Here is a 23,049-nt window from a genome sequence, read left to right as displayed (position 1 = left end):
GTGCAGACTTACAGCAGAATTGGGGGAGACGTGATGGCCTTCCAGAGGCTCCTAGCCTTCTTCTTTGCCCTGGATCTTTACCCAAAACTACGGGACCTCTACTTTCATCAATTGAAAAGTGGTTTCTTTGGCGTCATAAGGCCTTTAAGAAACGCATTATTGATTATATACCATCGGGGCTCTTTCCGGCTTAAGTTAAATTGCTTAATTTTAACTTCGTATCTGAAGGCAGCCAACAACTGGAGAAGTAAACGCATTAAAATCAACATAAAAGCCTCTTATTAAACTCCTAATTTTCCACAGATTTCTATATTTATGGAAGAGCTTTCTCCCTGAGGGAATAAATGCTAAAATCATTTTCCCCGACCTAAGGAAATTCTTTAAAACCCTTCTTGGCTGTTCTTGGTATTTATTCTCGATTCCCGGCACAGAAGATTTTTTTTTTTTTCTTCATAAACCTATGGAGCGGCACAGTGCTCTCTGCATTTAATACAACGCATCATCATTCCTAAGCACTATCATATAATACCGACTGTTCGGGAATGAGCGCAGCCATATGCAAAGGGTGGGAACTCATGTGGATCCGGTCCTTTCAGGTTCTCCTCGTTGTAAAGGCTTCATCTAGTTCTAGGCTCTTGCGCCCAGGGTGTTTGGAAAAAAATAAAAATAAACCCAAACTTTAAATCTGCTTGTATACCAACAAACACAGGTATAATGCCACGGGGACTTCTCCTTAAATATTCCAGGATCGACAATATGCATATCTCAGGAGGGTTGCGTGCCTACAGGAACGTTAAAGAATAATTCTGCCGGGGCTAGGGGGCGGGAACAGATGACTGATCCTACGTGCGGCTTTCAGCAAGAGACTAGAGCAGAACCAAAGGCGAGTTTTATTCTAAATTCCACGCTATCTTTCGGCAGGGAAATTGATTACAAATTTGAGAAACAAGAAAAACGAGATTAAACGCATCTACAGGGACAGAAAGGAGAAGTGCAGTTATCCGTTCCTGGGTGGGAAGAGTGGCTGACTGGAAAACGTCATGAGGGAACTTGCCGGGAGGAGGGATGTGTTCCGGGTCTTGATTTGGGTGCGGGTTACACGGGTGTAGCATTTGTTAAGACTCATCCCATGGTACACTTCATTTCGGTGTACTTTACTCTGTCTAATCCTACTTCAATTTAAAAAAAAGAAAAAGAAAGAAAGAAAATGACCATAATCAAATTCTGGGTTAAGAAGCACAAGACTTGAGTTGAAGCCCAGGTATCTGACCTTCCACCTGACACTTGCCCTTTTGGGTGTTCTGATTCTTCTGTAAAAAAAAAAAATAAAAAAAAAATAATATAATAATAATAATAATAATAATGAAGAAGGAGAAGGAGAAGGAGGAGAAAAAGGAAAAGGAGGAGAAGAAGGAAAAGGAGGAGGAGAAGGAGGAGGAGAAGGAGGAGAAGGAGAAGAGGAAGAGGAAGAGGAAGAGGAAGAGGAAGAGGAAGAAGAAGAAGAAGAAGAAGAAGAAGAAGAAGAAGAAGAAGAAGAAGAAATTTAGGCCAAGGGATCATTAAAAAAAAAAAAAAGACAACTTTAGAAAGACAACAATACTACGAACACTGGGTTCTTTCCTCCCTGTACTAACTGCGATCAGACTTTGAAGACCAACATGCTTTTATAATGGGGTACATCAGGGTCATGGCCCTTCCCACTCCTCTAGAACACATCTGATGCCACCATTCGCAGAGCTGGGAGTCCTGAGGAAGAAGGAAAATGGTATGCCCAAGGTTTGGTGCAGTTAATCAATAGTAAAGAAGCAAAAACGTTCCCGGAGGTAGGCAACCAAGATGGGAAAAGGTAAGCCGGATAAGAGTGGACCTAACTCTTATACTGTCAGTGACCACAAAGCCAATCATGGGCTCTTGGAAATTGCCTCACTGGACTCCTACCACCGGGAACGGAGACTCTCTGTGGAGAGAAGCGAGGGTGGGGGTGGTGAGAGAAGACTTTCCTGCACTGAGCTCAATACCCAGAGTTCCTTCTGGCCTCAAGGAGAACAGGATAACTCCAGTGACCATGACCCCAAAAGTGCTTTCACATCTGCATCCGGAACACAGATATCCTCGACTGAGTCCCCTTTATGGATTCTCATTCTGAAGACAAGAACTCACGGATGTTATCAATCTCTTACCTCTCTCCGTATCTTCATGTAAGGATCTTCCGGACACCGTCCTGGGGGGTTTAATTTGACTCCTATTTTCTTCAAAAAGTTTTTTGTGAACGTATCAGCATCATAAATCTTGAATCTCCGGCCATAAAAGACAACGTCTGTGTTGATATTGAAATGATACATAGTATAAAACTGATCTTCATCAGGAGGTGGGAGAGAAATCCGATGACGCCGGATAGAAGTCCCTATGGTGTGGAACAAAGTACAACCGTTTCATCGGATGGCTAACAAGGAAGAGGTCACAGCACGTCTCCGTGACGACCCTGGATGCTTTCCCAGAACAGGGAAGTGGGCAAAGGGCTGGTTCTTGGAGTATGTTCAAACTCTGACAGCACCTGAGGGAGCTGAAACTTTTGAGGTCCACAGTCACTTACCAGCCTTGCATGCTATTAGAGTTGCCTAACTGGTACCAGGGAAGCACTTTAATAAACCATAAAGACTAGGGAAGGCAGACTAGTAAGCTTCAATATGGTAGGTGCCAACACCATGATTCACAGCTTCTACAAGCTTCATGGAATCTTCTTTCCTCTACCAACCTCTCCTCCCTCCATGTTTGATAGCCTCTGTTCACCTCCTCCCAACCACCCCTACAAAGTGATGGTTATCAGAGGCTTTGTAGTTGTAGACGGTGCTCTGGGCCAAAGGTTCTGGATCACATCCCGTCTTTTACTTCTAACCCTATGATTAGCCCATTCGCTCCTCCTCTTGAGAGTATAGACCCAGGGTACCCAAGTATGCCCAAAATGGTGGTTAGCCACTGGCGGTAAAAGGGTTCGCTTCCTGAGCCTCGCTTCCCACAGGATGACACAACAAGGACCACGTAACTCCTGCCCACGCAGGGGGTTACATGACAGGAGAGGAAACCCTAAGCTTAGAGAACCTAAATCTTTTTATAACAGACAATAAGCATCACAGGGAGATACCACCTGTATTAGACTGGGCGGTAAGCATGTTCTGGAAGGACACACCACTCTATCTTCCAAGGCCGCGAGCAGACCCGCCCTTTGCTCCAGAGGGAGAGACTACCTTTGCCTTCCAAAGCTGTCTGCCATGTAAACATCCTGGAAGAGAGTCCAGAACAAAGAGCAGGCAGCGTCTCTGCTCGTGAGATCCACCAAAATGCGAGATACCATGGAGAACGGTCTCTCAACATCTGTGACTGACTTTGGCCTGAGAATCTACCCCACGAGCTTAAAGAGAGAAAGAGGTGAGCAGAGCAAGCTGAGGGTCTGACGGTTGAAGTAAAAGCGGCTTGGGTGACCTCTGTAGGGAAGGAAGTATTTTAGTATAAAGATGTCAAGCAAGCTTCTTCGCATTTTCTATAGCACTGAGAACGGCACCTTTTCCCAAAGTCTAGAAGTACTCGGAAATTATTCATTCCTATTCACTATGGAACGTTTCATGAATATCTTTATGTGCCAGGAACTGTGTCAAGCTCTGTTCCATTATTCTACTAATCATCTTTTCACACTGGTAAGGGGAAATTAACTAAAATGATTTTCATCTTCTTTTCTTTGTAGCAATTTTTAATTACTTGGTACATTAAATTAAAATAATAAAACTATAAAATTAGAACTGGCCTAGAATATCTTTAAATGTACTACATAAAAGATGATATAATTTTACTGCAAAAAATTATACTTCAATTAGCCTTTAATTCATGCCACTGAAAACAGTATGCAAATTATTTGATCATTCAAGATCAGACAGTGAGAACAAATTGCATACTGAAACATCTATAAAAGCATGGGCATTTCAGGTATTTTCAGAAACCATCATATATCGCTTTAAAAATACTTATATTGTGACAGTTTTTAAGATATATAAAATTTATTCAGTGGCCAGGAGCTCCTTCAGAAATTCCATCTATCTTGCATTTGGACTTCATTATAAAAATTCAAATAAGCAGGTTATGCTGATTTCTGTTCGGTAAGACTTCGAATAGGAATGCTCTATTTCTCTAGGTGGAAAGAACCAGCCCACCTACAGAGCCTTTTTTTTTTTTTTTTTTAACGTTTTATTTATTTTTGAGACAGAGAGAGACAGAGCATGGACGGGGGAGGGTCAGAGAGAGGGAGACACAGAATCTGAAACAGGCTCCAGGCTCTGAGCTGTCAGCATAGAGCCCGACGCGGGGCTCGAACTCACGGACCACGAGATCATGACCTGAGCCGAAGTCAGCCGCCCAACCGACTGAGCCACCCAGGCGCCCCAGAGCTTTTAAATAGTAATAATCAGAATCAACATCACGGCCCTAGCATATGCCTTCATATACATTTTCTCATTTAATCTTCACTGGTCCCACGAGGCTGATAATGCACGAGACAGAAGAATCCAGCGTATGGATAAGAAAGTCAAGGTTCCACACGGCCAAGTGACATGCCCGAGGGTCACACCCTAACAAATGGCAGAAAAAGATCTTGAAAGCTGGGGTTCCAAGCTCTAAGGAGATACCAGCCCTTTCCATGGTTTGCGCTCAGCCACATCTCACTGAACACTAGCCACAGATTACGTAAGTGAAGGAGAGGAGGGAGTATTCTAGGCAAAACAGGATGGGGGGGGCGCCTGGGTGGCTCAATCGGTTAAGCATCCACCTCTTGATGTCAGCTCAGGTCAGGATCTTGCGGTTTGTGAGTTCCAGCCCCACATCGGGTTCCGCGCTGACCACGAAGAGGGTGCCTGGGATTCTCTCTCTCCGCAACCTCCCCAACTCCCACGTGGGCGCACGAGTGCTCTCGCTCTCTCTCAGAACACAGACATCAACTGAAAACAACAACGAAACGGGATAGAAACTGGGAGAATTGCTGCCGGCCGCCAGAAAAGGAGAGCGACAAGATAGAGTCGCTCTTCCAAAAGAACGGCCTCTCTTAATTCCCCAAAAGCAATTTTCTGAGCAGAGCCCACTTGCCTGCTGCACCAACGCCCCCCTCTGGGTGGGGGGAACCACCCCTGCATTAGCTGACCCCATACCCTCCCAGACTCCCACATTTCCTTATCTGTGCTCCCACCTCTCCTCCACAGGGCATGCCCAAGAGGCTAGAGAAGCTCTTTGAGGTAACAAAGAAAAGCCTTGACCATTCGTGGGTTGGAAAGAAAAGGCAGGCCTAACACTAAATAGGAAACTTTTCAATAACAAGAAATCCAAAGCCACGCGGCGCCTGGGTGGCTCAGTCGGTTGAGCCTCCGACTCTTGGTTTCGGCTGAGGTCGTGATCTCATGGTTCCTGTGTTCGAGCTCCCGTGTCGGGCTCTGCACTGACAGCGCGTAGCCTGCTTGGGATTCTCTGCCTCCCTCCCCCTCTGCCCCTCTCCTGCTTGCTCACTCGCTCTGCTTCTCTCTCAAGGTAAGTAAATAAATAAATAGTTCTAAAATCCAAAGTCACAATTCCACACTAATTAGAAAACAAGTATGTGGGCCATTTGAAATGGACAGTTGCACCTGAGAGCTTTCAATAATATATTCGTGGTATCCCTCAACTGTGTCGTTCGGGGATCGAAATTTCTATTTCTTGGTATTCTGTGTGTGTTTACAGTCCTCCATGGTAAACGGCAGAAACCCCACCAGCAAGAATCTGTTCTGGAATGCCAAAGAAATGGGCAGGATGGCATTCCAGAACAAGAAATAGAAATTTCACATGAACCATGAGATCAAAGTATATAAGTAAAAAATAATGCTCTAAAACTGGAAAAACAAGAACGGAAGGACCACCTCTACCCTTTACATTTTTAAACGTTTGCCTTCTTGACTGCCCCATAAAGACAATTTGGGCAGATGTCCGCGCATTGGGTGCCTGCTTTTAAGCTCCTCCCGATCGTCATATTTTCTCTCTCTCTTCCTTTTTAAAGACCCTGGCTATCTGATTATGCTCTGCAAGCTTTAACTTTCCAACATTTCCCTGTGGTTTAGATCAAAATGATGACATATCCATTTATGTTTAACGCATTTTCATTTCACCCCCTTGGGACTTGCTTTAGATCTTTGGTCATACCACTAAATTTAGTTTTTAGACATTCACCTTCCAGAATTGAGACTACCACCTCTTACCTCTAAACTTTCGGTATGTTTAGTTCATTTTAGTAACACCGCACACCTAGGATACATCTGAGTCTAGAGACAGGGATTTCTTAGGTGAATGAATATTCATACCGGAATTGCCACCTGTCGCTGTGTCAACTAAGTTTGTATCCTAAAAATGTTAAGACCCTTCAGTGTGCTCAGACACAACAGAGTATCTTCTCTTATGTTCACGATTATTCCTCCGCTAAAATGACTGTTCCATTTTGATTTTTACAAAATGTCCTTCTTTAGCGTTTTGGTGTTATAAGAATGACTTTTTTTTTTTTTTAATATACAGATAGTCTGACACCTGTCTTGTAGCAAAAGAATACAAAATGGAAAACTCCAGGGGGTGCCCGGGTGGCTCAGTCGGTTAAGCGTCCGACTTCGGATCAGGTCATGATCTCACAGCTCATGAGTTCGAGCCCTGCATCAGGCTCTGTGCTGACACCTCAGAGCCTGGAGCCTGCTTCGGATTCTGTGTCTCCCTTTCTCTCTGCCCCTCCCCCGCTCGCACTCTGGTCTCTCTCTCTCTCTCGCTCAAAAATAAACATTAAAAAAATTTTTTTTCAAGAAAAGAAAATTCCTTGCCTCTGATCATAATAATACTGGGGCACCTGGGTGGCTCAGTTGGTTAAGCGTCTGACTCTTGATTTTTGGCTCAGGTCGTGATCTCACAGTTTGTGGGATCGGGCCCTGCGTCGGGCTCTGTGCTGACAGCGTGGAGCCTGCCTGAGATGCTCCCTCTTTCTCTGCCCCTCCCCTGCTCGCTCTCTCTCCCTCAAAATAAAATAAACTTTAAAAAAAAAAAATGATCCTATGCATGTCCCCCCTAGCCACCAAATGAGCCCCAAACGCTAGCATGACAGGTGCTCTAATGTCCCCTTATATCATTGCCTCCTTTCCTAGTTTTCCTTACACACCCCAGGATCGGCTCCCAAGTACCTTCCCAACTCCACCCCTACCACTTTCCCACCTCTTGATCTCATGCTGTCCCTTTTGGCTAATAAATATACCTTCATCTTTCATCTTTATCTGGAGAAACTTGTGAGGTACCACTCAAATGTCTTCTCTAGTGGATACTGGCGTTTCCTCTTCCGATCCCTCAAAGTATCTGGTGCCATTTCTGATGCCTGCGTTCTGTTATGGACATTGTCTACCACTTGCCCTTTCCTTTTATCTTTCCTCCCTCCTCTCCTTTGTTTCTTCAACAGGTATTTATTGAGCAGCCCCCATGCACCAAACACCTGTCTTCACAGGTCAATGACTTACCTCCACTCTTAAATTCTATTCTGTTCCATTCAATGGCAACCCCTTCCCCAAGGTCTACCCTCTGGGGTCGCCAGATTTAGTCAGCACACTGAAATATAGGATGCCTAATTAAATAGGAATTCTAGATAAACAGTGAGTAATTTTAGTACAGGTAGGTCCCAGGCAATATTTGGGACACACTAAAAACTTTATTGCTTATCTGAAATTCAAATTTAATTAAGCATCTTGTATTTTATCTGGCAACCTTACCACCATCCCTCCTCTGCTTTATGGGATGCAGTACTTAGATGGACTATATGCCCAACGTGAATGAATGACATATGAATGTAATATTTTGCGATTACATTTGATTAGATTATCCTACAGTATAAAAAATATATAAAGTATTATGTTGAAGGGTGAAACAAGTCACTAGTGGAAATCAGTTTGGTTTTTTTTTTTCCATGTCTATTCACTTTTGAGAGAGAGAGCACACAAGAGTTGGGGGGGGGGGGTAGCGGGACAGAAAGGAGGGACAGAGGATCCTAAATGGGCTCCACGCTGACAGCAGCGAACCCGACGTGGGGTCAACTCACCAACCCGGAGATCATGACCTGAGCCGAAGCCGGACGCTTAACCGACTGAGCCACCCAGGCATCCCAGCAATCAGTGTTCTTAACCAAGGACACGCTAAGAAATGGAAGCCGGTTCTTGACCCGCCCCCCGGTCTGCACAATCAGAAGTTCTTGGAGTGGGCCAGGAGATTCTGATGAGTGTTCTCAGCTGAGAACAGCTGGCATAGACCTCACCAGAAAATTATGGTACCTTTCTAATCATTAGCCTTTCTTTACCATAGGTTAGTCTGGACTGAGTAGTGGCCGACAAACAATGATTCTTTTAGACAATTGGAAGTAAAACTACTGGGATTAACCTCTGACATTCTTGGCTTGGTGTAACATTGTTTTAACCACATTCCAACAGAACAGCAACAAACTCTATACGTATGACACTTCTAACCAAGAAGACAGTGATGTCCTGGCAAGAAATAAAAGCAAGCCTTGAGGTGTGACAGTGACGTGACTTATACCGCACATCGACCTCTCTGCCAGCATGGATTCGTGAACATTACAAATACGTCGTTCTGATTAGAAGCTGTGTGTAACTGAATGCCTAGTTTGGCATTGTGCCTCTCTTGTTTCTGGCTTATTCCAAACTCCCCCCTCCCTAAAAAAAAAAAATCACATGACAGGAGAGGCAACTGAAGGGGGAGGCCAATTCATCCAGGTGTGCTCATTTCTTTTTTTTTTTTTTAATTTTATTTATTTATTTTGAGAGAGAGACAGCATGAGTGGAGGAGGGGCAGAGAGAGAAGGAGAGGGAGAGAATCCCAAGCAGGCTCGGAGCTGTCAGCACAGAGCCCGACGTGGGGCTGGAACCTACGAAACTGAGATCATGACCTGAGCTGGAATCAGGAGTTGGACGCTTAACCGACCGAGCCACCCAGGTGCCCCTACGTGCGCTCATTTCAGTGGTCAGCTCCACAAAAGAAGGAAAGCGTTTGACCTCCCGTTTCATTTGGAAAATGTAGATGCCCTATGGGAGTCACAGGAATACCATCAGTGGGCATCACCTAAACAGGACCCCTAGCCCCTCTCCGGGGCCCACAGGTACATGAAAAGCAGTCCCAAAGTAGTCAAGATACAACTGAAAGAAACGCCACCTACCCCGTCCCACTGAGATCTGAGCCGCTGACTCACAAAGCTTGTTTGCTCTTTTTCCCCGTTTAACTTCGGAAAGCCCAAAGAAGATGTTTACGTGATTTTTTTCCCAAGGAGCCTCTGTCCAAACGGACCTTCCTGAACTGGAATCATCGTATTAAATATTTCCAGACAGACTGGTTTCTTGCCAAACAGAGCTTGATGATGGAGTGGCTGGTTCGTGTTTGCTTTCCACGGTGCTTGCTAGAGCCCGCCAGGAATTGCTGTTGACAAACTCAGTCTTGTTACGGATCGTGATGACCGCGTATTCCGTGCATACCCCCTGAGCTGTGTCTTCCCTCGGAGACAACGTCCTGATCAGGAAGAGCCAATCAGAAATTCCGAAATTTTCAAGAGACTTTACAAGTCGCCTTTTACTCAGAGTTGTTCCCCACCCCCCCAGCCCCGCCCCGGGTCTTTATGAATAACATTGCCCCCGACTTCCCTAATAATGTTCAAATACATCATTAAGACTAACATCGGTTTGCCTCTGCAATCTGCTTGTGCGCTTCGATTTGAAATCAGGAGGCTGAGAGAATCGAGAAGTCTTAATAAAAGCGTTTCCAAGATCCTCATAGAGGTTACCTTTCATTTTTCTTCTTGGATAGTTTAATAAAACCAAAGACTCACTAGACGGGGCAGTTAGCTACAGGAATAATAATAAAACAATGCACAGGGGCACCTGGGCGTCTGACTTCGGCTCGGGTATGAACTCACGGTTCGTGGGTTCGAGCCCCATGTCGGGCTCTGTGCTGGTGGTGCGGAGCCTGCTGGGGATTCTCTCTCTCCCCTCCCAACCCCCCCCCCTCTCTCTCAAAATAAATCAATGACCTTCAAAAAAAAAATAAAAACAATGCACTGATGAAGGTTCAGGATATCCTGTGATCCCCAGTCTATCATTTGTATAAATTTGATGTCACGTGGGGAAGGTAATCAAAAACAGGCAAAAAGCTTAGTTAGAGAATGTTGGAGTAAAGCATTCAAGTGACTATAAATATAATAAGTGTTTATAAACATAAATATTAGTATAAAAATATAAGAAAATATTTTTTGACTAAGGCAATACCATCGCTTACAAACACACAGGTAAAACAGATGTTCATAGAATTTAAAAGTTGTGAATTTGGGGCGCCTGGGTGGCTCAGTCGGTTAAGCGTCCCACTTCAGCTCAGGTCGCGATCTTGCGGTATGTGAGTTCGAGCCCCGCGTCGGGCTCTGTGCTGACTGCTCAGAGCCTGGAGCCTGTTTCAGATTCTGTGTCTCCCTCTCTCTCTGACCCTCCCCCATTCATGCTCTGTCTCTCTCTGTCTCAAAAATAAATAAACGTTAAAAAAAAAAAAATTAAAAAAAATAAAAAAATTAAAAAAAAATTAATAAAAGTTGTGAATTTGCTTTCTGTTCTGAAGTAATTCTTCCAACATTTTCTAATACATTATTGTCAATCTTTAAAAACTGCCTTGTATAGGTTAAAAACGACCCTAAAGAGTCTAAAGACTTCTTGTCCCTTCATAAAGTGTCATATTTCCAACCATAAAAGTCTGTAGGAGCGCCTGTGTGGCTCAAGTCGGTTAAGCGTCCGACTCCTGATTTCAGCTCAGGCCATCATCTCACAGGTTCATGGGATCGAGCCCCACTCTGGGCTCTGCACTGAAAGCTGGAAGCCTGCTTGGGATTCTCTCTCTCTCTCTCTCTCTCTCTCTGCCCCTTTCCTGCTCCCGCTCTCTCTCCCCCTAAATAAATACAGAAGCAAACATTAAAAGAAGTTTCCTTCAGAAGTCAGAGAATCTTTTTTTAAAACATCAAGGCATTTCCATATTTCCTAAAAGACTTGCCGTTAAGGCACAAATTCTCGAAATCAAAAGACCCCGGGGTGGATAGTGTGTCAGAGCGCAAAGAATAACGAGGACCACTCACATCCTCTCCTCACATTAATCCTTTCTCCCCCCCACTAGTAAAACAAAGTGCAGACACTAAATCCAGTCTTCTTCCTTTTTCCACCACCTCAACAGTGCCTCTCTTCCAACATGGGAGAATAAGCCTGATTCTGTTCACGATCTGAGCACCCCCGATTCCCAGTCCACACCTCCAGTCTTGACTTTCTTCCTGAAAATACATCCCAACATGGCGGGCATCACCATACAGATGTCCCAACCACGTTCAAAGGCCTCACGGTCAGAACAAGGATACCCTACCTCTACCCCGAACATTGCTCCCTGCTCCGTGCTTCTGGGTTTTACTACTATATCACCATCTTTTCGACCGACCGCAGAGTGAGCTCTGAGGCGACCTGTTAAGATTCAGATGAAGCAAATTCCTTCTGTTTCTTTTTCTTGGAGAGCTGACAATGACCTACTTTAGATGGTGGTTGGGGGATTAAATGAGATAGTGATAAAGGAGGTACTTTATCAAGGACTTGACAAAGCACCTGTCATTAGATATTCCCCTTCCACACTTTCTATATTTAGTTGTTGGTCAATGCCTATCAACTCTGCCAACCAAATGTCTCTCAGGTCTTTCCTGTGTTTTCTGTTTCCTACTGTCATTGTCCAGGTTTAGACACTGAGCACCTGCTAACCTGAACAACTGCAAAACTCTTGGGCTATAGTCGCTCCCTTTCCTCTCCAACCTGCTTACCTGCTAGCTCCAGGAGAGCCAGCACAGTGCCCGGCACAGAGTAGGCATTCGACAAACACTTCTTGGCAATGCTGACTGGCCCCAAGTTCATCATCCGGACGCAATGGAGCTATGTGCCAAGAAAACCTCAATCTCATCAACACTGAAGGAAATCCTTTGCATACTGCCTCGTCACGACCTTATACTCAGAGACCCATGGTCCCCAAATTTCTCTGTTTCTCCCCATAGTACCCATCGTGGTATATCAACGGGGAGGCAACGGGCCCAGATAAGTAGTTGGTAAGGAACAAAGTCTCTTCAACATAGGCAGAAATTCGTAAGATGGGTTAAATAAGGGTAAGCAGGGTATGTTATGTGTCAAACGCAGAAAGGAGGAGATGGAAGGACCCAGAGATAATTCATTTTCTGTAGGTATTAAATATACATGAGGCACCTAGGCTCTAAATATTCATGACACAACAAATATACAAGAGTCAGTAAATATTCATGAGCACTCAATATTCATGAGGCCTCAATTTGGTCACTCATTCGTTGGTGACACCCATTCTGGCCCCAGGTGTCCTTTCGCCGAGAAACAAACAAACCCCATGACTACAGCTGTGGCCAGGCCCTCTTCTCCCTGGGTCTCTCTGATAGAGGTGTGCTGTGAGCCCAGGGTCCCTTCTGTCTGTGGTCCTCCTTGCTTGAACTTCAACTCTGGTCGTCAAGACTGACGCAGCAAAGACGGCGGGACCACGGCCTACCCCGGGATTCAGGCGGAGCGGTCCTCCCACCCACCCGTACCTCGTCCTACATGTGCGAACTGAACTCCTTTCTTTCCCCCTCGCGTCTCACTGTGCATTTCGAATTGTTTCCACGCGTCACGTGATGATGCATTTTAATTTGGTCCATGAGGCTTTTGCTCCGTGGCCTCTGGGAGAGCCCGCACGCACACTTCTTGTAGGACGGCGCCGCGTCAAGGTAATACCCCCACGTGACACTCTGGCTGCTACGTGGAGAACAGATGGTTGTACCAAAGAATCATGGCTCCTGAGGGGTCAAAGTGGTCTTGGAAGGTCATCTACACCACCACACACACACACACACACACACACACACACACACACACACGACCCCCTCCCATACCTCTACTAAGCTCACAACCCCCTCCCATACATCTACTAAGCTATCAGTGAAAAATAACCCCTGACCTGCCCCCTATCTATACCAAGGACCAAATACGTGACACCCCTCTCTACCCCCACACCTGACCCTGACCCCCATGTTCTTCCAGAAACATCCCAATCTCTGGCAGCTCTCTGCCAGAAAATTATTATTCTTACTGACCTGAATTCTGACCCCCCCCCCCCCAGGTCATATCCTTGAGGATACAGAAAATTAGGTCATCCTTCCTCCCCATGGCAGCCCTTCAGATTCCTGAATTCACCAGGCACACCCGAATCTTCCCTTTACAGACAAATATCCCTTTTCACTATTCTGCCTTACACATGACAACTTTTCAGGCCTTTTACCACCATGGTTGCTGCCCCCTGAAGGCATCCAGATCTCAGCACTGTCCCAGGTGAAGGACTCCTAGCACAAGAAGAAATCAGTCACCTCCCTTGATCTCCACCCTACTCTTAATAATGCAGTTTAGGATTAACTCCTCTGGTGGCCACATCACAGAGTTAACTGGCTGAGATGGAGTATGGATAAAGAGGACTGGTACATGGGGGAGGGGAGGGGTGAAGGAACAGGGACCCTCTGCGGAAGAGCCATCAGAGTATGTAGTTAACAGGGATGAGGAGGAAGAGAGGGTGGTTACAGCAAATGGCTGTGAATTCAAGAAAGAAGAGAGAGAGGTGCCTGGCGGGGGGGGGGGGGGTGCGGGGCGCAGTCGGTTAAGCATCTGACTCTTGATTTCAGCTCAGGTCATGATCTCAGGGCTCAGGAGTTCAAGCTCCACATCGGGATCCACTCTGACTATGCCGAGCCTACTCGGGACACTCTCCACCTCTCTCTCTCTCCCTGCCCCTCCCCTGCTCTCATGTGCTTGCACGCTCTCAAAATAAATGATGAGATAAGCACTTAAAGGAAAGAGAAAGGAAGAAAGAAGAGAGAATACAAATCTGGAAGCAACAGTGGACGAGTCTCCTCTCTTCTCCTTGAAAGTGTTGTGAAGAAGTAATATGATCATAGTAAAGAGACTGAAGACACAGGAGGGTTTACTCATACTGGAGCAGCATGGGAAAGAAAACTAATATACCAAGACTTGTCTTGCTTATAAGAGCAAGACAAAGGGCCCATGCTGAGGTGGGGGGTGGGAGGGGGCGGAGTAGAAAGCCAGTAAGTCACCATCAATAACCGCAGGCCAGTGGCATGTTCATATTCGCAGTCACCAACAAGTCAGACACCGAAGCAGTATATGGCGCCTTTTAAAAAGCCAGAGACGGGGGTGGGGCACCTGGGTGGCTCAGGCGGTCGAGCGTCCGACTTCGGCTCAGGTCACGATCTTGCGGTTCGTGGGTTCGGGCCCCACGTCGGGCTCTGTGCAGACAGCTCGGAGCCTGGGGCCTGCTTCGGAGTCTCTGTCCCCCCCTCCCGTCTCTCTGCCCCTCCCCCACTCATGCTCTGTCTCTCTCTGTCTCTCAAAAGTGAATAAAGATTAAAAAATATATATAAAAACCTAGAGAAGGGCAGTATATAAAGGTGGGAGTTACAAGTCAGAGAACCATAACTCTGATTTCAATAGGTACCTTGAGGCAGTCCGCTATTTTTCAACTCTGGTTCATTTACTTGAATTGTGTCATCTTCAAGGTAGAAGAGGATTTTATGGCGTCTTATTCTATACTTTTCTTGAGTTTTATCAGGCAATTCATCTTCTAAATAGGCATCAAAAGATAATACCTGTTGGGATCATAATTAGAAGCTAAGAAATGGCAAGAAAATTTTCATCAAAACTGAGAGTCAATACGGCTACTGCTTACATACTTGCTGTTGATGTAAAGCGAAAAGTGGAGAGTTTCACCAAGACATTCCACACATCAGCTCTGCGAACAGATATGCAATCTAGGTTACCATATACAAAGACTGTATTTTCATCACTGTCTGGTTAGGATAAGGAAACGATACCCAAGCAACAAATCCATCATTCAGCTCTGCTCTAAGCTGAAGTACTATCTGTCGGGTTTCGCAGTGGGATTCTATATGTAAGTTACAGTAGTCCCCCCCCCCCCCACACCCCCCACATCGCATCCATGGCTTCGCTTTCTGCAGTTTCAGTGGCCCGTGGTCAGTTGGGTCCAGAGGTAGATGATCCTCCTTCCGCCCTGTGCTCAGGTCGACGGGAGCCCACGACTGCATCCCAATGCCTACATCGCCCACCTCACTTCATCTCATCACGCGTGTCTTACCGTCTCGCATCATCGTAAGAAGGGCGAGTACAGCACGATGAGGTATTTTGAGAGCCCGCGTTCGTGTAACTTATTACAGTATATTGTTAAAATTGTTCTATTATTACTTATTGTTGTTAATCTCTTACGGTGCTTAATTTACAAATTAAACTTTATCATAGGTATGTCACGTGTGTATACGGAAAAAAAAAAAAACCCACTACATATGGTTGAGTGCTACCTGTGGTTTCAGGCATCCACTGGGGGTCTTGGAACATGTACCCTACGGGCAAGGCTGGGGGGAATACTATGTAGACAAACTAATATTTTTTCTGAATATTCTTTCAATAGGAAGATGTGAAATTCTTACAGCGCACCGGAGATCCCACCTCAAACTTCTCCAGGAACTTCAAAGAGCCTAGCTCAATGCCAACCAGTCTCATCTTACACTGTGTATGTGTTGGTGCGGGGGTCCCCTCCCTAAGGAATGTGGTGAGAAAAGACCTCAAGATAAGGGAAGGCAACCTGGCTATGTGCGTACGTGACATTCCTCACGGCTCTGTATGTCTGTACATGACATCCCTCATGACCCTGTAACGTGAGACCCTCCCCCCCCGCCCCCGCCAATCAGACTGTATGTCTATATGCTACCCATATATGGAGACAAAGAAGTAGAAAAAGCATAAAATGCTACACCACGCGGCATTCGGGGCTCAGTCTTTCAGGCACAAACCCTCTGAGCCCATGCCGGCAAGATCAAAATTGCTTCCTGGAAAGAAAAGCCTCAGTGTCACGACTTTCTGTGCGAGCATCCTGCTACAACACGGGGAGGGGAGTGCTGGAGAGGGACTCAGGTGGGAGAGGTGGATTCTATAGTACTTACTGTAAAAATCAGAGATCGTCAAAAATGCTCTTGAAAATTCCTTAACCATTCTGGAACACTGGGCCTCTCGGTAAGTATAACACAGCCCGTTTTTCTTCCATGATGAAGCAGACAAATGACTGCCTCTTCAGCTGAAGGCCCATTGAAATATCTTCCTTATTAGGCTCAGGTGCCATGTTGTACGAACAATACGTATGTTCGACCCTTGGAATCACTCTCAACGTGGCAACCTGATCACACACGGAGGAAGACGTGGTCACTGAGGACAACTGAGGGGCCAGGAGATTCAGGCTACCATTTCAAGCTTGCCCTGGGACATGTGCTCCTTGAGAGCTCAATTTTAATATTCCCTCCGGTTTCAAGTTAATTGTGTATATGATGTGACAGTGTGGTAATCCAACATGGACAATATGATATGTATGACTGAGTCTGTTAGGTGCAATCTACCCTTCTAACGGTGGTCAGTTACTCTAATTAGGAATATATGTTCCGGGAGAGTTTAGCAAATTTTTATCAGAAGCCCACACTTCAGAAGCGGCTGACAAAATGTCTCAGTAGCGTAGCTTTGATCAACACAAGACACTTTGTTCATTACCATAAAGGATGTTAGAGAGGAGCTGTAGTGAGTTAAGTGATTCTATTCAAAATGAATGGATCCTTTGCAAGTACTGCCGAGGCACTGTCTTTACTGGAACAGGTTCTAGAAATCTAGTGTACCTGGAGATCTCCAACCTTTCAAAATGGCACCTTTGGCTTCATTCCAGAATGGTCCTATGTTCAACTGCTTTCCTGGAAAATTCACCTGGCCTGCCTCCAGTTGGAAGGTTAGCTAAACTCACTTCTAGAATACGGTCATATTTGTGTTGATTGAACATTTCTGGTAAGATGCTGTTGGATGGGTATAGGGTTTCCTTCTGGCGTGATGCAAATGTCTTGGAATTAGAAGTGATGGTTATGCAACACTGTAAATATACTAGATGGCACTAAATTGCACCCTTTAAATGGGCTAATGGTTAGGGCGTGTGGGTGGCTCAGTCAGCTAAGCACCCAACTTCAGCTCAGGTCATGATCTCGCGGTTCGTGGGTTCAAGCCCTGCATCAGGCTCTCTGCTGTCAACACAGAGCCTGCTTCAGATCCTCTGTCCCCCTCTCTCTGCCCCTCCCTTACCCCTGCACGCACACACTCTCCCTCTCAAAAATAAACCCCAGAAAGGGGTCCCGTATCTCAGGGGTTCTGAAACCCAGCCGAGAGCCAAATGGAAGGCACAGGAGAACTGTGACACGGTGCCTGCTGGCTGCCCTCCCTATTTTGTGACGGCTACCTGAACACCATGGTGTGAGACACCCAGTCCGGGGAGAAGAGACTGGGGTGACGCCATTTTTCCCCGCAACACCAACACGGTGGGACTTCAGGAAGCAGCACAGCGCCCCCCGGTGGAGGTGGGACAGGCTTACACCAAACCCAGCCCTTCCGGGCCTGGTAACTGCTTATTTACTGGAGTGACACTGACTGACCCAACACAGCCGACCTCTCCTCCAGACCAGCACAGCCACCACCCCCCAAGAACCAACAGATGACTCGTTCTTTTTCTTTCTTCCCTCTTTTTTTTTCTTTCGAAACCAGGCTCATAGTTTCTGATTTGGTCTTTGTCAATTCTCATTATATACATACATATATATATTTTTTTATCCTATTATGTCTCCATGTTTTCTCTTTCTTCTTTATTTCTCTTTCTCTTTCTCTTTCTCTGGAATTAGCCCTATAGGTATTTGATTCTCTTTTGTTTTCTTTCCTCCTCTTTCTTTTTTCTTTTTATGCGATCAGGCTCCATACACACATACCTTTTTTTTTTTCTTTTTTTTCTATTCCAGGGTTACTTCAACAAACAAATCAAAGCACACCTAGTTAAAGGTCCAACCACCACCACTACGAGCAAGGAGGAGGTCTGCAGAGGACCGAACAGTGGGAAAGAGCAGCCAAAAACGCAACAACAGAACGCACACAACATACACCAGAAACACTTCCTGGAGTCCCAGACCGTGGACTGTGCAGGACCCCTTTTTAATACAGTGGTACTCACAGGTGCAGGACACATAATGAGCCTTTACAACATGCAAAAGATGAAAACTTAGCCAAAACAACAAGACGGGAATTCTCCCCAAAAGAAAGGTCAAGAAGAAATCACAGCCAGAGAATTGTTGAAAACAGATATAAACAATATACCTGAATAAGAATTTGGAATAACAGTCATAAGACTAATAGCTGGGCCTGAAAAAAGCAAAGAAGACACCAGAGAAACCCTTGCTGCAGAGGTCAAAGACCTAAGAACTAGTCACGATGAATTAAAAAATACTATAACTTAGAGGCAAAATAAACTAGATACAGTGACAGTTAGGATGGAAGAAGCGGGGAATAGGTGAAACAGAAGATAAAATCATGGAAAATAATGAAGCTGAAAAAAAGAGGGAAAGGAAATTATTAGATCACAAGGGGAGAATTAGAGAACTAAGTGATTCCATGAAACAAAACACTATCTGTATCCTAGGAGTCCCAGAAGAAGAGCGAGAAAAAGGGCAGAAGGTTTATGTGGACAAATTATAGCTGAGAACTTCCCTAATCTGGGGAAGGAAAACAGGCATCTAAGTCCAAAGGGCACAGATAACTCCTGTCAAAATCCGCAAAAACAGATCAACATGATGACACATTATAGTGAAACTGGCAAAATACAAAGATAAAGAGAGAATTCTGAAAGGAGTTAGAGACAAAAGGTCCTTAACCTACAAGGGTGGACACCTAAAGTTAGTAGCAGACCTGTCCCGTGGAACTTGGCAGGCTAGAAGGGAGTAGCAGGAAATATTCAATGTGCTGAATAGGAAAAATACGCAGCCACGAATCCTTTATCCAGCAAGGCCGTCATTCAGAATAAAAGAGAAAGATCTTCCCAAACAAAAACTAAAGGAGTTAATAATGACCACTAAACCAGCCCCGTAAGAAATTCTAAGGGGTCTTTCTCAGTGGAAGGCAGCAAAGACTACAAAGGACCAGAGAACATCAACACAAACAAGAAATCTACAGATAGCACAATGGCACTAAATTCAAATCTTTCATAATCACTCTGAATGTAAATGGACTAAATGCCCCACTCAAAAGACATAGGTTATCAAAATGAATTAAAAAAAAAATAAGATCCATCTATACGTTGCTATAAGAGACTCATTTTAGATCTGAGGACACCTGCAGATTGAAAGTGAGGGGACAGAGAACCATCTATCATAATAATGGACAGCAAAAGAAAGCTGGAGTAGCCATACTTATATCAGACAAACGAGACTTTAACACAAAGACTGTAACAACAAATGCAAAAGGGCATTATATCATAATTAAGGGGTCCATCCATCAAGAACTAACAATTGTAAACATTTATGCCCTCAACTTAAAACACCCAAATAGATAAATCAATCACAAACATAAGCAAAGTTATTGATAATAATACCATAATTGTAGGAGACTGTAATACTCCACTTAGAGCAATGGACACATCATCTAAGCAGAAAATCAACAAGGAAACAATGGCTCTGAATGACACATTGGACCAGATGGACTTAACAGATATATTCAGAACATTTCATCCTAAAGCAGCAGAATGCACATTCTTCTTGAGTGCACATGGAACATTCTCCAGAATAGACCACACATTGTATCACAAAACAGCCCTCAACAGGTACAAAAAGACAGAGATCATACCATGCATATTTTCAGATCACAACACTATGAAACTTGAAGTCAACCACAAGAAAAAATTTGGAAAGCCCTCAAATACATGGAGGTTATAGAACATCCTACTAAAGAATGAATGGGTTAACGAGGAAATTAAAGAAGAAATTTTAAAAATACAAGGAAACAAATGAAAATGAAAACATGACAGTCCATACCCTTTGGGATGTAGCAAAGGCAGTCCTAAGAGGAAAATATATTGCAATTCAGGCCTATCTCAAGAAGCAAGAAAGGTCCCAAATACACAACACAAACTTGCACCTAAAGGAGCTAGAAAAGGAACAGCAAATAAAGCCCAAAGCCAGCAGAAGAAGGGAAATAATAAAGATTGGAACAGAAATAAATGATTCAGAATCCAAAAATACAGTAAAACAGATCAGTGAAGGAGCACTTGGGTGGCTCAGTCGATTAGGCATTTGACTCCGGCTCAGGTCATGATCTCACTGTTCGTAGGTATGAGCCCCTTGTCGGGCTCTGTGCTGACAGCTCCGAGCCTGGATCCTGCTTCAGATTCTGTGTCTCCCTCTCTCTCTGCCCCTCCCCAGCTCATGCTCTCTCTCTTTCTCAAAAATAAACAAACATTGAAAAAAATTAAAAACAGCAGATCAATGAAACTAAGAGCTGGTGTTTTGAAAGAATAAACAAAATTGATAAGCCCCTAGCCAGATTTATCAAAAAGAAAAGAGAAAGGGCCCAAATAGACAAAATCCTGAACAAAAGAAGAGAGATCACAACCAATACCACAGAAATACAAACAATTATAAGAGAATCCTATGAAAAATGGTATGTTAACAAACTGGACAATCTGGAAGAAATGGACAAATCCCTAGACTGTCATACACTACCATCACTCAAATGGGAAGAAATAGAAAATTTGAACAGGCCCATAACCAGGAAAGAAATTGAATCAGTTATCAAAAGTCTCCCCAAAAATAAGAGTCCTGGGCCAGATGGCTTCCCAGGGGAAGTCTACCAGACAATTTAATGAAGAGTTAATAACTATTCTTCTCAAACTGTTCCAAAGAATAGAAATGGAAGGAAAGCTTCCAAACTCAATTCTATGAAGCCAGCATTACCTTGAGTCCAAAACCAGATAAAGACTCCAGTATAAAGAAAAATTTCAGGCCAATATCTCCGACGAACATGGGTGCAGACGTTCTCAACAAGATACTAGCAAATTGAATTCAATAGTATATTAAAATAATTATTCATCGTGATCAAGTGGGATTCATTCCTGGGCTGCAGGGCTGGTTCAATATCCGCACATCAATCAACGTGATACATCACATTAATAGAAGAAAGGATAGAACCATATGATCCTGTCAATCGGTGCAAGAAAAGCATTTGACAAAATACAGCATCCTTTCTTAATAAAAACCCTCAAGACAGTCGGGATAGAAGGAACATATATTAACATCGTACAAGCCATGTATAAAAGGCCCACAGCTACTATCATCCTCAATGGGGAAAAACCGAGGGCTTTCCCATGACGTCAGGAACATGACAGGGATGTCCACTCTCACCGCTGTTCAACATAGTATGGCAAGTCCTAGCCTCAGCAATCAGACAACAAAAAGCTGTAATCATCAAGACAGTGTGGTATTGGCACAAAAACAGATCTATAGATCAACACAATGGGAGAAGCTATTTGCAAATGACATATCAGATAAAGGGTTAGTATCCGAAATCTATGAAGAACGTACCAAACTCAACACCTAAAAAAACAAGAAATGCAGCAAAGAAATAAGACATGAACAGACACTTTGCCAAAGAAGACACATCCAGATGGCCAACAGACACATGAAAAGATGCTCATCACTCCTCATCAGGGAAATACAAATCAAAACCACACTGAGATACCACCCCACACCTGTCAGAATGGCTAACACGAACAACTCAGGCAACGACAGATGTTGGCGAGGATGCAGAGAACGTGGATCTCTTTTCCATTGTTGGTGGCAACGCAAGCTGATGCAGCCGCTCTGGAAAACAGTGCGGAGGTTCCTCAAAAAAATTAAAAATAGAACTACTCTATGACCCAGCAATAGCACTACTAGGAATTTATCCAAAAGATACAAAAATGCTGATTCAAAGTGGTACACACACCCCAATGTTTATAGCAGTGCTATCAACTATAGCCAAATTATGGAAAGAGCCTAAATGTCCATCGACTGAAAAACAGGGAAAGAAGTGGTGTGTGTTTGTATGCATATATGTATATGTATATATACATACATATATACATACATATATATTACATATATATGTAACATACATTTATATACATATGTATGTATATATGTATGTATATATACAGAGAGAGAGAGAGAGAGAGAGGGAGAGGGAGGAGGGGAGAGATTGAGAGAGGGAGGGAGAGAGGGGGAGGGAGAGAAGGGGAGGGAGAGAGGGGGAGGGAGAGAGGGGGAGGGAGAGAGAGAGAGAGAATACTACTCAGCAATGAAAAGGAATGAAATCTTGCCATTTGCACCAACATGGATGGAACTGGAGAGTATTATGCTAAGTGAAACAAGTCAGAGAGAGATATCCTATGATTTCACTCATATGTAGGATTTAAGAAACACAACAGATGAACATGAGGGAAGGGAAGGAAAAATAAGATAAAAGCAGAGAGGCAAACCATAAAAGATTTAAATACAGAGAACAAACTGAGGGTTGCTGGAGGGCGTGGAGGGAATGGGTTAAGTGGGTGATGGGAATCAAGGAGGGCATTTTTGGAGACGACCACTGGGTATCATGTTTAAGAGATGAATCACTGGGTTCTACTCCTGAAGCCAAAACTACACAGGATGTTATCTAACGGGAATTTAAATTAAAAAGAAAGTTAAAAGAAAAAAAGATGTTGGACACTGAATTGAGGTTGACATACTAAAGCGGTAAATTCTAGGCATGCCCGGGTGGCTCTGTCAGTTAAGCATCCGACTTCAGCTCAAGTCATGATCTCCCAGTTCAAGGGTTGGAGCCCCACATCGGGCTCTGTGCTGACAGCTCAGAGCCTGGAGCCTGCTTCAGATTCTGTCTCCTTCTCTCGCTCTCTGCCCCTCCCCCACTTGTGCTCACTCACTCTCAAAAAGAAACTTAAAAT

General features: G+C 44.4%; 1 protein-coding gene across 2 annotated transcripts in view; it reads right to left on the bottom strand.

Moving 5' to 3' along the window:
• EFHC2 (EF-hand domain containing 2) overlaps positions 1–23,049 on the bottom strand; it is a 202,288-nt gene that overhangs the window by 111,399 nt on the left and 67,840 nt on the right. The window contains exons 3-4 of one of the 2 annotated variants that reach the window (XM_081793385.1): positions 14,653–14,803; positions 2,181–2,404 (exon numbers count right to left, since the gene is read on the bottom strand). In XM_081793385.1, coding sequence (XP_081649511.1) covers positions 2,181–2,404; positions 14,653–14,803 — 375 coding nt within the window. The remainder of the gene's footprint in view (positions 1–2,180; positions 2,405–14,652; positions 14,804–23,049) is intronic. The other variant, XM_081793386.1, reaches the window with a different exon arrangement.

This window comes from Panthera onca, chromosome X, assembly GCF_046562875.1.
Source record: "Panthera onca isolate mPanOnc1 chromosome X, mPanOnc1 haplotype 2, whole genome shotgun sequence".
In the NCBI taxonomy this organism is placed as follows: Eukaryota; Metazoa; Chordata; class Mammalia; order Carnivora; family Felidae; genus Panthera; species Panthera onca.
The sequence above is the reverse complement of the archived record's forward strand: the minus strand, read 5'-3'. Positions and strand labels throughout refer to the sequence as shown.